The sequence below is a fragment of the Poecilia reticulata genome, chromosome 19 (assembly GCF_904066995.2).
Source record: "Poecilia reticulata chromosome 19, P_reticulata-male-v2, whole genome shotgun sequence".
In the NCBI taxonomy this organism is placed as follows: domain Eukaryota; kingdom Metazoa; phylum Chordata; class Actinopteri; order Cyprinodontiformes; family Poeciliidae; genus Poecilia; species Poecilia reticulata.
In genome coordinates this window covers 6,243,858-6,258,137 of record NC_088848.1, presented here as the reverse complement: position 1 = coordinate 6,258,137, position 14,280 = coordinate 6,243,858, and the positions used below count along the sequence as shown (strand labels likewise).

At 38.4% G+C, this 14,280-nt stretch overlaps 2 protein-coding genes across 2 annotated transcripts; one reads left to right on the top strand and one right to left on the bottom strand.

The window, feature by feature from the left end:
* Positions 1-1,488: 1,488 nt before the first annotated feature.
* LOC103481364 (elongin B) lies at positions 1,489-6,293 on the bottom strand. Its single transcript, XM_008436769.3, has 4 exons — positions 6,154-6,293; positions 4,699-4,833; positions 4,488-4,596; positions 1,489-2,399 (listed from the first exon to the last, which is right to left on the bottom strand). Exons 1-4 carry the CDS (start codon positions 6,154-6,156, stop codon positions 2,287-2,289), a joined length of 360 nt encoding a protein of 119 aa, XP_008434991.1. The 5' UTR covers positions 6,157-6,293; the 3' UTR covers positions 1,489-2,286.
* pkmyt1 (protein kinase, membrane associated tyrosine/threonine 1) lies at positions 6,262-14,144 on the top strand. The gene is made up of 8 exons (XM_081600560.1): positions 6,262-6,401; positions 8,855-9,271; positions 10,094-10,331; positions 10,412-10,691; positions 11,827-11,933; positions 12,013-12,185; positions 12,265-12,482; positions 12,933-14,144. The coding sequence occupies exons 2-8, from the start codon at positions 8,897-8,899 to the stop codon at positions 13,273-13,275; spliced, it is 1,734 nt and encodes a 577-aa protein (XP_081456686.1). The 5' UTR covers positions 6,262-6,401; positions 8,855-8,896; the 3' UTR covers positions 13,276-14,144.
* Positions 14,145-14,280: the final 136 nt, after the last annotated feature.

Genomic DNA, 14,280 nt, shown 5'->3' with positions numbered 1-14,280 from the left:
TTATAATCTGTTTTTTCATTTGAAATCCAATTTTTCTGTACTGAAGTACATTTTGAAGTTTTATTGGACAAAAAATAATAAAGGAAAAATTTCTTTAACCACTGCAGTAGCTCTCAGTTCTTAGGGCAAATATGAGAGCAGAAAATACATATTCCATGTAGATCCACATCAACAGGCGTTGTGAAACAGAACCACACCAAGACTTGAACTTTTAATTTTATTTGCTGACTTATTTCATAAAAACATTTTTTTTTTGACAATAACTTGACTTGAAAATGATCAATTTCAAAAACACTCGGAATGTAACGTCACAAATTTGGCCCTGGGTCGTTGCTTAGCAACCCCAGAGAAGCCCAGCCCGTTACCTAGCAACCCAAGCTGAGTAGCGCCACGTTTGGTTTTACTGCCGTGTTCCGTACAGCGTGCTGCTGGAAAACACGAGTGTTTTTGTTGTTTACTTACCATCCAGAGTCCACTTGCTGCATCCGTGTTGCTTCTGCTTTTCAGAGGTGATCAGTTGTATAATTGCGCATCTGTTTTAAAGTCATTTTTCACGTGCGAGTGTAACATTAGGGGGGGCGTGGCCAGCAGCTTATTTGGATTTAAAGCGACAGAGGCCCTAAAACGGCTCAAAATTGGCAGAACTGACCAGACTGAAATCTCATTTAAAATGATTTTGTGCAAAGAAAGTAATAAACATGTTTTGTATCACATTTGTATGCCTTCTTGCTGCAAGGCATCAGTGCTAACTTTTAATTCAAGTCCAAATCAAACGAATTTACAACAGGTGGACTCCATTTGTGTTGTAGAAACATCTCAATTTTGAGCTTCATAACTGCGAATGGTTACATAAATGTGATTTCTTGGCTTTGTGTTCTTTCCATATTGTCATAATTGGGTATTATGAGGAAAGTATGAATTTAACAGGTTGTAGCACAGCAAAATGTGGAAAACGTGAAGAGCTGTGAATACTTTCTGTATGGCCTGTATCTGCTTTACAGGTGCATTACACTTTGGTGCCACAACCATTTTAAAAATAAAATGCAGACTTTATTCTTGCACAACTTTCTAGTAACAGGACTTCTCATAACACTATGACTATTATTTAAAGTATTTAGACTACTCTGGTACAATTTTGACTTTATTCTCGTAATTTTATGATACCCATAATTTATTTTTCCCCGCTTAGTTTAGCCATAATGCTATGTCATACATAATAAACTATACGCATGACATTTAATGAAACAAAGATTGATTTCTGTCAAAAAAGAATAAAGTGATTATATTTGAAACAAAAAGTGGTTTCAAATATAACCACTTTTTTTGAGCATCCACTTATTTCCTTTTGTTCCACTGACTTGACGAATGTTTTGCCAGGAAAAAACAAATACCTTTTTTTCCCCACAAACGACTGTCTTCCTGTAAACAACCCAACCATCATGTGACGTAAATAAAAATCTGATAGGCAGAGGAATGAAAAAAACAAAACAGGAAAAACTTTTTAATTAAGCGAGCTTACAGTTACAAGCTTTGTTTGTGTTTGTGGGGTTAGGAGATACCATAATAACGTTGGTGACATGATGAAAGCATATATAAAAAATAAAAATTACAGAACAAAGTTCTCATTCGGTGTTTGCCGTATGTCACAGACCAAATGTGCTTTGACCAAACGCATCATCGCCTTTGGTCTCAGTGCATGAAACACAACTGACTGACGACTCACACATACTGGATTAAACAAACCGTCGTTTCTAGATGTGTCAAATTGGTGATGCGGAGTAAATAGCAGTGAGTATCCGACCAAGTAAACGTCTCAGCGGCCGGTCTGCAACCTTAGCTTCGAAGTTGTTCATGCAGAGTCAAATACTGGATTCTTACCCGAGCGGTTTTTACGTCTAGCGCACTGCGACACACAACTACGCCTTCCCAAAAATGCTAGTGATAATAATTATAGTCAACTCAAAGACGCACGCTTACATACACTCACACTTTCCAAACCAACAACATTCTCACTCCAAATTTCGTGACGGTTGGTGCTTTCGGATGAATTCAAGGAGCAGGGCTGCACAAGGCGTGGAAACTGGAGATAAAAAGAAAGACGTTGTGAAGTAATTTGACGAAAGTGAGGAGGAGTAGAGGGGGCGGAGGCGGGACGCTGATGTGATGGCGTGAAGGTAACGTGGGCAGGCTCGGTTACCCCTATAATGTCCGCATTCATTAAATTAAATTACTTCTTCACTCCAGTTAATCCACACACAGCCGCTCCCGTCCTTGCCGGCGCCGCCATCACTGCACCGCTTGCTCGTTGGCAGTGCTACCGGAGTCCTGAGGCTTCATCACGTCGGGGAGTTCGGGGGGGCTGGAGAAGGCCTCGATGTGCAGCTGCTCAAACATCTCATCTGCAGGGGAAGCAGAGAAACATGAGCCTCGCAGTGACAGCGGAGATTAAATCATGTCAGAGAGCGGAAGGGAAACACATCGGTCTCACAACAAGAGGAATTAGCTGGGCTGCTTAACAACAAGGTGACTGACTGGATGTTGACACCTTTCAACTGCAGAGGGAGAGAATAAAGAGCTCTGGGAGTTTTTTCTCTGTAAAGCTACAGTTTTAACTTACCAAAGTATGTTTTTATATATTTGTTGAAGCTGTCACCATGTCATGACAAGAATTTGAGATACAAATAATCAGAAAAATAAAAAAAATGTGTGCATTCTTCCAGTGCTAATTAGAAGCAACCAATCAGAGCCAGGAGGCGGGTCTTAGCGCTGTCAATCACGCCTGTGTGTACCACCTAGCAGAGCCTGCTGTGAATGCTCAGGCTACTTAGCATAGCCACAGATGTCGATTTTCCTGCAACTGTAAGTTGTTTCTCCACCATTAACACATTCATGAGATGGATTGACAGCGCTAAGCCCCGCCTCCTGGCTCTGATTGGTTGTTCTTGGTCAGAAGCGGCGCATTTCTTCAGATTATTTGTCTCATATTAAACTGTCAACATGGTAACAGTTTTCACAAACATGCAGAAAACATTTTTTGTAGAAGTTACACATCGCAGCTTTAATGACAAGCTGACTGATTGGATGTAAACACCTTTGAACTGCAGAGGGAGTGAATAAAGAGCTCTGGAAAACCGGAGTATTCATCCACCAGCCTGAAAACCCTTCAGGGCCTTAAGGCTGAAGCAACTTTTATAAAGAATGTTTTTACGTATCTGTTATAACTGTCACCATGTTTGTCATGAGACGGATCATCTGAAAAGATCGATCTCCTCCACCACCTCATCCCTGAGCTTCTACTGCCGTCTAAAAACAACCAATCAGAGCCAGGAGGAGAGGCTTCAAACTGTCAATCAACCTCATGTACGTGCTGCAAATGTGCTAATGGTGGAGAAACAACTTACCGTTACAGGAAAATCATTTAGCAACCGTCATCTGTGGCCATGCTAACTAGCCTTAGCATTCATGACGCACTCTGCTGAGAGTCGCACAGAGATGATTGACAGTGCTAAGACCCGCCTCATGGCTCTGATTGGTTGTTTCTAGTTAGCGGTGAGAGAAGGCAGAGGAGCTTTTTATGCTTTTGACTTTAATATTTAAGTAAAAAACTTTTTTCTTTGAAAAATCTGATCTACTGCTTACAGGCAATAAATTCAACTTACTTTCTAAATGCTTGTTTTTTTATTACTAGGTTATATTTTTATGTTTTTGGTAACACTTTATTTGAAGGGGTGTGCATAAGACTGACATGACACTGTCATAAACATGACATAACACCTGTCATGAACATAAAGGAGTCTTTATGAATGTTTATGACAGTTGTCCTGAAGTGTTATTCAGTAAATAATGACACTTTTAATGCAAAGTTGCTCTAAAAGTTGCATTAAAAGTCTATTAAAAAAGCCAACTTTGTATTAAATTGTCATTATTTACAAAATCATGCAAAGTTGGCACTTTTAATAGACTTTTAATGCAACTTTTAGAGCAACTTTACATTAAAAGTGTCATTATTTACCGAATGACACTTCAGGACAACAGTCAAACATTCATAAAGACTCCTTCATGTTCATGAAAGGTGTTATGTCAGTCTTATGCACACCCCTTCAAATAAAGTGTTACCGTTTTTTTCTTAAATCATATTTTGCTCTAGTTTTACACTTTCAAGAGATCCATTTATTTTGCTAACTTATCTGAGGAAATTGGACAAAATGATGTTTTAAAATCTTTTAGATGGTTTCTATACAAAAAATACACGTGTATTTTTTGTTAATGTGCATATTTATTTGCACATTAAGTAGCAAATAAGTATGTTTGGATTCCACTTCTTGTTATTCTATCCAAAATATTTGTGATTCAGTAAACCAAGAGAGCACAAGATGAGACTTTAGAGTTGCTAGCTCAGAAAAAACAAAGCCTTAAAAATACTAACTAGAGTAGAGAAACATATTCCTGAGCTTTAGAGGCAAACGCATCGATAAAACAATATTTACCATTTACACGGAAGGCCAGACCAACTGTAGCTGGTGCTTGAGGTCTGGCAGTCTGGTTGGTGAATCCACAGTCTCCCAGAGTTTTGCTGTCCTCTAACAACTGATCATCCTGCAGAAAGAAAACGAAATCCATTACAAACAGGAAGCCTCGCAGGAAACCGCTCCAATAAACATGATTTCAGAACTGTGTGCTCCTGAGGTTTAAACTCACTTTGTAGAGCCGCTGGTCCTCAGGAGGTCTTTTAAGTATTCCTTCAACAATCCGCTTCAGCTCATACACGGTGGTGCATTCCTTGGCGTCTGTGAAGATTGTCGTCTTGTGACGCCGGATCATTAGGAACACGTCCTTGAAGATAATCAGCACAATCATATGTTGTTGTTCGTTACAGTTTGTTGTTGGTCTTTGTCACGTAGATAATGCCAAAAACGTGGCATTATCAGTTTGATTCAGACTTTGGTTTAAACATGTTTAGTTTGTTGAGGGTGATGGAAATTTACATTTTCTTTTTTAAATGCATTAAAAGAACTTAAAAAACTCTTAGCTTTGTAGCTAAAACCGTTTTATAAGAAACTTGTGTTCACACTTTCCATATGCTGAACACATTTAGTCAGAAAAAGGAGCTCTCACTTACTTTAATGTCCCCTTCTGAGTTGGTAAAACTCATGTTTAAGAAAGAAAAGTGTCTGGAAAATGATGATTAATACTAATCAATATTGTTATCGCCATTAAAAAGTGAAAAAAATCTTGATTTTATACTTTTCTCAACATTGTATGAACATTATATCCGATAAATGACCTGATGTTTACAAAAGATAAATCCCTTAACTTAATCTGATGTTTAATAAACTCAAATACAATCATTACTTGATGTACAGACTTCTTATTTTAGACCCAATTCATAAATAGGGAAGGGAATAAAACTGATTTTTGAGTGATTGACCAGTAGATCACTGATCAATAGGTCAAATATTGGAACATTCTTTTGTATTAGATGCAAATTTAAAGCGGTTATCATCTCAGTAATCAAAAACAATGTAAAATCAGACTCAAAAATAAAGCAAACGGTAGATGACAGCTGTGCCTTCGCTAAAACAAGCAATTCTAAATTACTCAGATTACATTCCAACTATAGTTTCTGTATCATAGGATAGCATAGCATTTTATTTTCGATTTTCACTTCTGGTGTTTTCAGTTTAACATTTAGTTTTGTTATGAACTCATAGTACAAAGAAATCAACACAGAAGTCTTCCCAAAAAAAATCGCTATAAGGATTCAGTTAAGGCTGCGGACAAAACATTGATTGACAAAGAATAATACCTAGCTCTTTCAACGCACACTTAGCTGTAAGCTAGCACGTATCCAGTTTGAGTATGGCATTAAAATAAAGCCAGGTTGTAAAAAGCAACGTTGGAAACTTGACAGATAAACTAGAATTGTTTTCAGCTGCCCGTAGTTAGCCTAATGTTGTAGCTAACTTGTTAGCATTACACACATTAGCGACAAGATAACCAAGCTAACACAGCCAATTTAGCTTGAACAGGCTAACAAAGCCAAAGCTAATATAGCATTCTATAACATTAACACTTTCATGTAAGATAATTGGTGTTAATTCCGTTAAGGTAGTTTGGGACTAATCACGTAAAATAACCGTTAAACAAAGTTACCATTTCAAGGGATCAGCTAGCTAGCCAGTTACGCCAGCCCCGACTGTACTGCACCAACGCTTGACGCTTGCGGATATTGCGCAACATACGTACAGTTACGTGGCACTACGCAACGCTGCGTAAACTGTTCAGAATTTGGCGCGAGCAGGTGATTATGAGCTGAAAGAGGACTGTACGCTCAGCTCTGGAAGGAGATACCAGCAAACAAATAATTTTCTACTGGAAGCCATCAGGAAAACGGGATTATGGTTGGTGTCATGTGACTAATTTAATGTTGTTTACTAAACCCAGAGGTGTCAGAGGGTGGAAAGGGGGTTTGACGGGACGGTAGTTAGCTAGCGACGTTAAGTCTGCAAGCTGCTCCGCCTGCGTTGTTATTGTAAGCTACATGTTTTACAGATTTGACAGTTGTCCACGTTTATGACAATTGAGCAAGTTTTAATCGAGAATATTATTAACTTTCAGTGAAGTCAGTGAGTTTATTGTAATTGCTACAGTTTTATAGTGTTTGTATATTTGAAACTTGTTGATTTAGCTCAGTTTTAGCCTCATTTTTGGATTTGTTTGACTCGTTTTTTAGATCACATTGGGTTTGTAATGAGACTAATTTATCTTCTTAAATTTTTGACCACTTCATGCCTCTTATTCTCCTGTCTTAAACAGGTTTTGCTGTTTGCTCATCGCAATGGAACAGCAAAACCACAGCTTTTTATTTAATACAGGTTTAAGTTAAAACGTCGCCCTGGTTCTAACTTAGAAGAAAAAGGTGTTTTTGAAGTCGTCAGTGAGAACACAATGAAAGTACAATTATAGTATTTTTATGTTCAGTTTTAAAATTCATTAATTTATTAAAACAAATAAGCCCAAGATAAGACTCCTTAAATTATCTACTCAGATAATAGAATAAAGTCTGAAAACAAGCAAAAATATTGGCTAATGGGGCAAAGAAATAGATTAAACACCAACTGTAGTTGGGTTTGTGGGTCTTGTCTTACTGGTGCATTTACCACATAAGAGCAAAGTAAATATCCAACATCAGAACATAAATTACTCACAAGAAGTTGCTTAATTTTTAGTTTAATGTATTAAAGTAAACATTCCAGATCTAGAGATGCGTTGCTTCGTTTTTCTGGTTTTCTTTGATGTCTGACCTTCTAATTGCAATTTTGAGCAACAAATTTAGCAAAAAGTAAAATAATAATAAGATAAGTTTGATATCTCAAGTTGATGACATCTGATTACAAGGCCAGTTCTCTCTATAACATAATAATTTAAGAGTTTTACTCAACAAAACAAGACACATTGAAACATTTAGAGATTTTGTGATTTTTTTTTATTTTTATGCTTTTGTTCTTATTTTAAGTTAATCAGAGAAAAAAGGCTCTAATGAACTTATAAAACCACATTTCTTTGTTTTGTTGCCTTTTTGTAACTAATATAAAAAAATAATCAAATTAATATTTGGATGATTTTAAAGATCTCTCAAATATTGAATTATTGCTGTTTGAATTTTGAAATTAATATGTATTTTTGTTGGGAAGGAATGTGTAAATTATTACAGATTCAAAACTTTAAAATAAATTTGGAGGTTTGCTTAATAAAATAAATTTAGCAAAATTTCTATGGGAAATTTTTAAAATGAAATTTAGTCAATTCTGAGCAATAAAAAAAGGATTTAATTTGCTTTTTGTTTGAAAACTTCAGCTGTATTTAGTGAATAGTAATACATTTTATGTTATGTAGTGTAGGCTTTAGAAGTATAACATCATTTAACTTACTGCACATTTGTTCCATCTACAAACACATTATTCTTGAATTAAAGTCACGGGCCACACACAATCAGTCCAGGGGCCAAAATGGCCCCCGAGCCACACTTTGGTCAACCCTTCGTAAACAGCTATTAACCTTTGGGCTGTTAAACTTGATAGCTGCTGATCTGGTCGCTGCTCTTCAGGCAGGTTAGACTTGATAATCAACAAATGAGGTCATTGCAGCATCATGAGTCTAAATGGCCTAAAATGACAAATAAAAGCAGCAAAATGTCTTAAAACGTCAAAGTTTTTACTCTTTTTAATAAATTCTTACGGGTTTGGACTCTTTTTCTTCTTAGTTAATTGGCTCAGATTCAAATCTGTTTCCAGCCTTTTAATGTTTTTGTTTTTATATCTTTCAGCAGAGTTGGGTAGAAATTAGTTACATTTGATTGAGTAAATTTACTTTTAAGGGTATTTTTACTGAGCTGTACTTTTTACTTTTACTTGAGTAATTTTATTTTGAAGTATTTCTACTCTTTCTTGAGTAAAATTTCTGGATTTTCTTCCCACTGAATGAAAAACATGTTTTAACCAAAAATTCACCAGACACAGACACGCACCAGCAGTTTTTGTTAAAGTTTCATAAGTTTTTTTTATTGAAAGAAACTGATTTGGAAAAATGTTATTTTTGCCTGATTTTGTTATTTTTTTCGTGCTTATATGAATTGTCATTTTCATGCTAAAATGTCAATATTTCCACTTTATATTTTGTTACGTCTGATTATGTAATTTATAAATATTAAAAATACTTCAGTAAACTTTTCACCAAATACTTTTTTACTCAAGTAATTTCTTGGATGAATACTTTTTACTTTTACTTGAGTAAAAATATATCGAAGTAGTGCTACTTTTGCTTGAGTACAACATTTGGTTCCTCTGTTTTCCAGCCCGCCATCTTGATTGAACAGAGCTGAAGAAATCCTCCCGCCATGTCGGTTGCCGTGGAAACTACGACGTCCAGGGTTCCCCTCCCCATCCCGGCGCACCTCTCCCACGCAGAGCAGTCCTTCTCCCTCAAGAAGCGCAAATTCCCGTTCCCCTCGGCGTCCATGTCCAGCGCCTCCTGCTCCTCCCCTCCTCGAGGCTCCTACTGCCTCCCTCCTCTACCGCCCTCCAAAGGATGCCCGCCGCTGAGCAGGATGTTCCCTCAGCATCAGTCGCCGTGGACGCCGCTCTCCGATTCGCTCAGTAAATCTCCACCGCCCAGCTCCGTGTATGATCCCAGTAAGCAAACGTCCTACTTTGGTCAGTGCTTCACTAATCTGGGTCTTCTTGGGAGAGGATCCTTTGGAGAGGTCTACAAGGTGAGCAATGTTAGGATTGGTAAACATTAAGGCTGAAACGATCAATTGTGATTAACGAAATAATAAACTAAGTTAGTAATTGATTAATTGTTAGTAAACGAATTCCAAAAAAGGGTCATCGGTTGATAGAACAACATAAGTCAGGGGTGTCAAACTCCAGTCCTCGAGGGCCGGTGTCCTGCAACTTTTAGATGTGCCTCTGCTGCACCACACCTGAATAGAATAATTAGGTCATTAGCAAGGCTCTGGAGAACTGATTTACAAAAGAAGGAGGTAATTAAGCCATTTCATTCCTGTGTTTTGTACCTGTGGCACATCTAAACACTGCAGGACAGCGGCCCTTGAGGACTGGAGTTTGACACCTGTGACATAAGTAGTAATTAAGCCAGAACTGTACAAAAATATTTACATTTTGTATTTAAGAGAAAATATTTTCTACCCAGATTTCCATTTTAGCTTCACTTAGTTCAAATTTAGTGAAATAATTAAACATCTTTATTATTCAATTATTAATCTGACAATCCAAAATTAGGACTGAAACGATTAATCGTGATTAATCTGATTAACTAAATAATTCTCACCTAAGTTACTTATAGATTAATTAACTGGAGTATAAATCCTCAACAATAAAACCTGAAGGTGGAGTTTCAGAAAGAGCAGGAGCTTCTTAAAAAGACAGAGGCCCAATTTCAAGACGTTAAAATTTCTGAGTCATATTTGAAATTTGCAGCATTTTTATAATGACAGAAGGTAACATTGTGCTATAAAATGATTGGAAAACGCATAATACTTCCCCTTTAAGCATTTTCTTTATTTTTGCAGGTGCAAAACAACAAGGACGGGCGATTGTACGCCGTGAAGCGCTCCGCCCAGCGCTTCAGGGGAAACGGCGAGAGGCAGCGAAGCGTCAAGGAAGCCAGGAACCACGAGCGAATTTGTCCTCACCCTCACGTTCTGGATTTTGTGGCGGCGTGGGAAGAGAGCGGCCGTCTGTACATTCAGACAGAACTGTGCAGCACCAGCCTGCTGCTGCACGCCGAGAACAAGCCTCCCGGCCCAGGTCAGCCTTAGAACATCTTCATTCAGAAACCCAATCGCTTCTGCACCCACTGATTGCCATTTTGTTTCTGGTTGATCCAGATGAGCCGGCGGCGTGGGGCTACCTGTGCGACCTCCTTTGTGCCCTGCAGCACCTGCACTCTCATGGTTTCGTGCATTTGGACCTCAAACCCGCCAACGTCCTGATCACGGATTCTGGGCGGCTGAAGCTGGGAGACTTCGGGCTTCTGTTTCAGGTCAACCAGACCGGCGGTGAGTCCAAAAACAGGAAGACGAAGGAGGACGTCCAGGAGGGAGACCCACGATACATGGCGCCGGAGCTGCTGCGCGGCGAGTACGGACCTGCAGCGGATGTTTTTAGGTACGGCAGGGCAGAAATGGAGAATATTAAAGGGGACCTATTATGCAAAACTCATATTTTGCCATTTTTTATGCTTCCATGTGGTTCTAAAACATAACTCAATTGTTTAAAAACAAAACGATTATCGTATATCATCTATTGTGATGCATTTCTAAGTTTTGATTTCTTGTTGTCATGATAAATTCCAAGTAATGACGGTAAAGCCCCTCAAAACTGTCCTTATTGTCAGGATATATACTTTTAATATTTTCTCCATTGTTCGATGAAAGCCTCAATAAATGCCAATAAATTTGAAAATAAACTGACCCTGTGCAGCTTAGTGATAGAAATCACACTTCATTATAGTTGTTGACTTACCAACCAGTTATCACTTGCTGCATTCTCGTTAGTTGTGCAGGAGGATCTACTAATGCTCTTCAAAGATGTATAGCTAAATAGAGTTATATAGTTGTGCATCTGTTTGTTACGACGTCGTATTAGGGCCATTGTAGGAAAAAAAGACGAGTAAATTTCCGCCATAACACTCAGAAATTGTAAGATTGATCTCAGAATCTTTCTAGAAAATACTTGGGGATTTCTGAGTTTGTAAAGTCAAAAAGTTGCTAGAAAAAAAATCTGAAATTCAGAAAAACTTGACTTTTGAAACTCGGATTTTAAAAAAATATCTAGAAAATTTAAGATTTTTTTTTCCTAGCAAATTTGGAACTTTTCAAACTCTGAAATGTAATTTTTTTTCCTAGAAAAATTCTAAGATTAATTTCAAAATTTCAGGTTTTTCCAGTAAATTTTTGACTTTTAAAACTCTAAAATGTTTTTGTTTTATAGAAAATTGAGATTTTTCTGCAAAAATGTACTCCCCTTTTTTTTCTATCTACAATTGCTCTAATATTTGCCGCCATTTTCATATCTGAGTGCAAAAAATGAACTGGGGGGCGTGGCCAACAGCAGCTTATCAGGATTTAAAGTGACAGAGCCCGAATTCTAAAGGAGCTCAAAGTAGGCAGAACTGATCGGACTAAGTTCTCATTACTTACTTACACATGTTTTGTATAGATGATAAAGCTATCCCAACTTGTTCACAATGCCTTAAACACTGACAGTTTAAGTTTAATAAAAACTCTTTTTTTATGCTTAGTTTGGGTGTTTCCATTCTGGAGCTCGCCTGTAACCTTGAAGTTCCAAATGGTGGCGAAGGATGGCAGCAGCTCCGACAGGGCCACCTTCCCTCAGAGTTCACCAACGGTAACATCCGCCCTCCGTCTGCCAGTGATGAATCTGTCCGGATGAAACAAGGAGCTTTTCTTTCTGCCCGTGTTTCCAGGCCTGTCTGTTGAGCTTCAGTCCGTCCTCAGGATGATGCTGGCCCCAGAACCAAACGAAAGACCAACTGTCTCTCAGCTTCTCGCTCTGCCATGCGTCAGGAAACGCAGATGGAAAAGGCGGATTTACCTGATGGTGGCTGAGACCATGCTGACACTGGTGTCCTTCTGCCAAGTACTGGTTCCAGTCTGCATTCTGCATCATAAGTACATTTAATCACCGCAAAGATTTTTAATGTTTGATTTCTCTTCAGTTTGTGGTGTGCTTCGGTTGCAAGCTCTTCCCCTCGGTTCGCTTGCCGTTTCTGCCTTGCTGGTCGAAGCCGGAGCCGTGTACGCCGCTGAAGGACAGCTGGGACAGAGACGTGACGCTGTCCCTCAGTTCCCTGCACAACGACCCAGGAAGCCCAGAGGACGACGGCGTCTTTCTGCATCTCTCAGACCCAGAACTTTCCCCCACCTTTTCAAACAGGTACAGGATTACGAACAGGTTCAGGATCATAAACAGGTTCAGAATAAAGTAGTAAAGATACCAAAATAATCTAATAATCATACGGGAAAAAGTTGGAATGGTATGAGAACAGCCTTAGCGATGCAAGAATAAAGTCGCAATAAAATGAAAATAAAATCGGAGCTTTGCCAACATGAAGTTAAAATGATACAAGAAAAAAGTCGTAATAATAAAAGAATAAAGTTGTAAAATTACCAGAATGATACGTATATTATTTTTGTACTAAAACTAGAACATATTCATATGTCTGTACAGTATATGCAGAAATCACTGAAGTTGTCTGTTGAATAATCTTTACATCTTTTATTAAAGTTAACAACATTCATGCAGATATTTACTGTAGTTTTTTTTTTTACTAATATAAATTATCTATCCAACTCTTCTTTTTTTTTTTCTTCATTTTCCCCTCAGAATTAAATCCCGACTCTCGGTGGAAAGCACATCCACTCCTCTGCCGGGTTCTCCGGTCCCCGGCCCGGTCCACTCCACCCAGTCGGTTCTGGGCGGCTGGTCATCCTGTAACCTGCCTCTGACTCCAACCAGCTCCCACCTGGACGACTCCTGCCACAAACTCACCCCCAACGTCAGCCCAATACACGCAGAGCGCCACCCAGGCACCGCGTCCTCCGAGCGCCAGCGCCGTGGCCGGGTCCGGGCGGACGAGGCGGCGGCGACGGCGGCGGCGCGCCCCAACTTTGAACCAAAGAACCTCCTCAGCCTGTTTGAGGAAACGACTCTGGAGGGACAACCTTGAGAACATTTTTTCTTATGCCTCTTTGGAACTAAAGAGTTTATTTTACGGCGCCCCCTATTGGACAAAGTAAGGTTTTTTTTATTCCCTTGCAACGAATTAGCAATTTTTCTTTTGTACACAGTCACTGTGATAACAACTGTCAATTTAAAACCGCAAATACCTTTAAAGTTCCTCAATGAAAAAGTGTTTATGCATTCTGAAATGATTAGAAATTGATCTATTAGTTCAGGCGTGTCCAAAACCGTCTGCAAACCATCAGAGGGCCAAAATTCATTACATTAAAAATGCAAAAATCTATTTTCTTTTCTTCAAATTGTTTTAATCAAATCTGTTTGTCTTTAGAGATTCACAGCATAAAAAGGGCTTCAGACTGATGCCTTATTGCTAGAAAAACGTGAAATTTTCACATTTTTGGGGTTATCAATAGTTTCTACTGTTCTTGACTCATTTCAAGGGTCAGATATTAACATACATGGAAAAACCTTATATTGCAGCAGAAACTTTCAGTTTTCAATGTTGCCATTGAAACAACCAGTAAAAAGAAACATGTCCACCAGGGGGCGCCATATTATTTAGTGTTGGATTTTTGTGAACTTTTCTTTTTTCCTGCCATTTTTGTGGGGTTTTTTAGAGCGTATTTGAAAAAGAAGGGATTCAGGTAAAGGGTCTGGCTGTGTAATCAGACCTTACAGCACTTTTTTTTTTACATTTGTGTTTTTGTGCGGATAGTTTCCCCAAATGGTTTGATTTACACTGAAATAAGTTACAAGCTGCATGATGGTCTCCAGAGTAAATTTGCTTATATTCCGCAAGAGAGTACACTTAATTTGTGGTGCATGCTGTGGCTATAAAGCTTCAAAAAACATAAACTTTGTCTTGTCTGGTTTGTTCTTTTTTGTGGTTTAAATCTGAAATCAACCGAATTAAATTAGTGAGTCTGTTTCACACCATTACCACTACATGACAGCCATATACTGAATGCTAGATACCTGGGAGTTATATATT

Coding starts and splice junctions, on each gene's coding strand:
- LOC103481364 (XM_008436769.3), bottom strand. Junction 4,597..4,698: donor AGGACCAGCGGCTCTACAAA/GTGAGTTTAAAC, acceptor TTCTTTCTGCAG/GATGATCAGTTGTTAGAGGA. Junction 2,400..4,487: donor TCTGGCCTTCCGTGTAAATG/GTAAATATTGTT, acceptor CTTCCCCTGCAG/ATGAGATGTTTGAGCAGCTG.
- pkmyt1 (XM_081600560.1), top strand. CDS start 8,897: ATGTCGGTTGCCGTGGAAACTACGACGTCCAGGGTTCCCCTCCCCATC. Junction 10,332..10,411: donor GAACAAGCCTCCCGGCCCAG/GTCAGCCTTAGA, acceptor TGGTTGATCCAG/ATGAGCCGGCGGCGTGGGGC. Junction 11,934..12,012: donor TCCCTCAGAGTTCACCAACG/GTAACATCCGCC, acceptor CCGTGTTTCCAG/GCCTGTCTGTTGAGCTTCAG.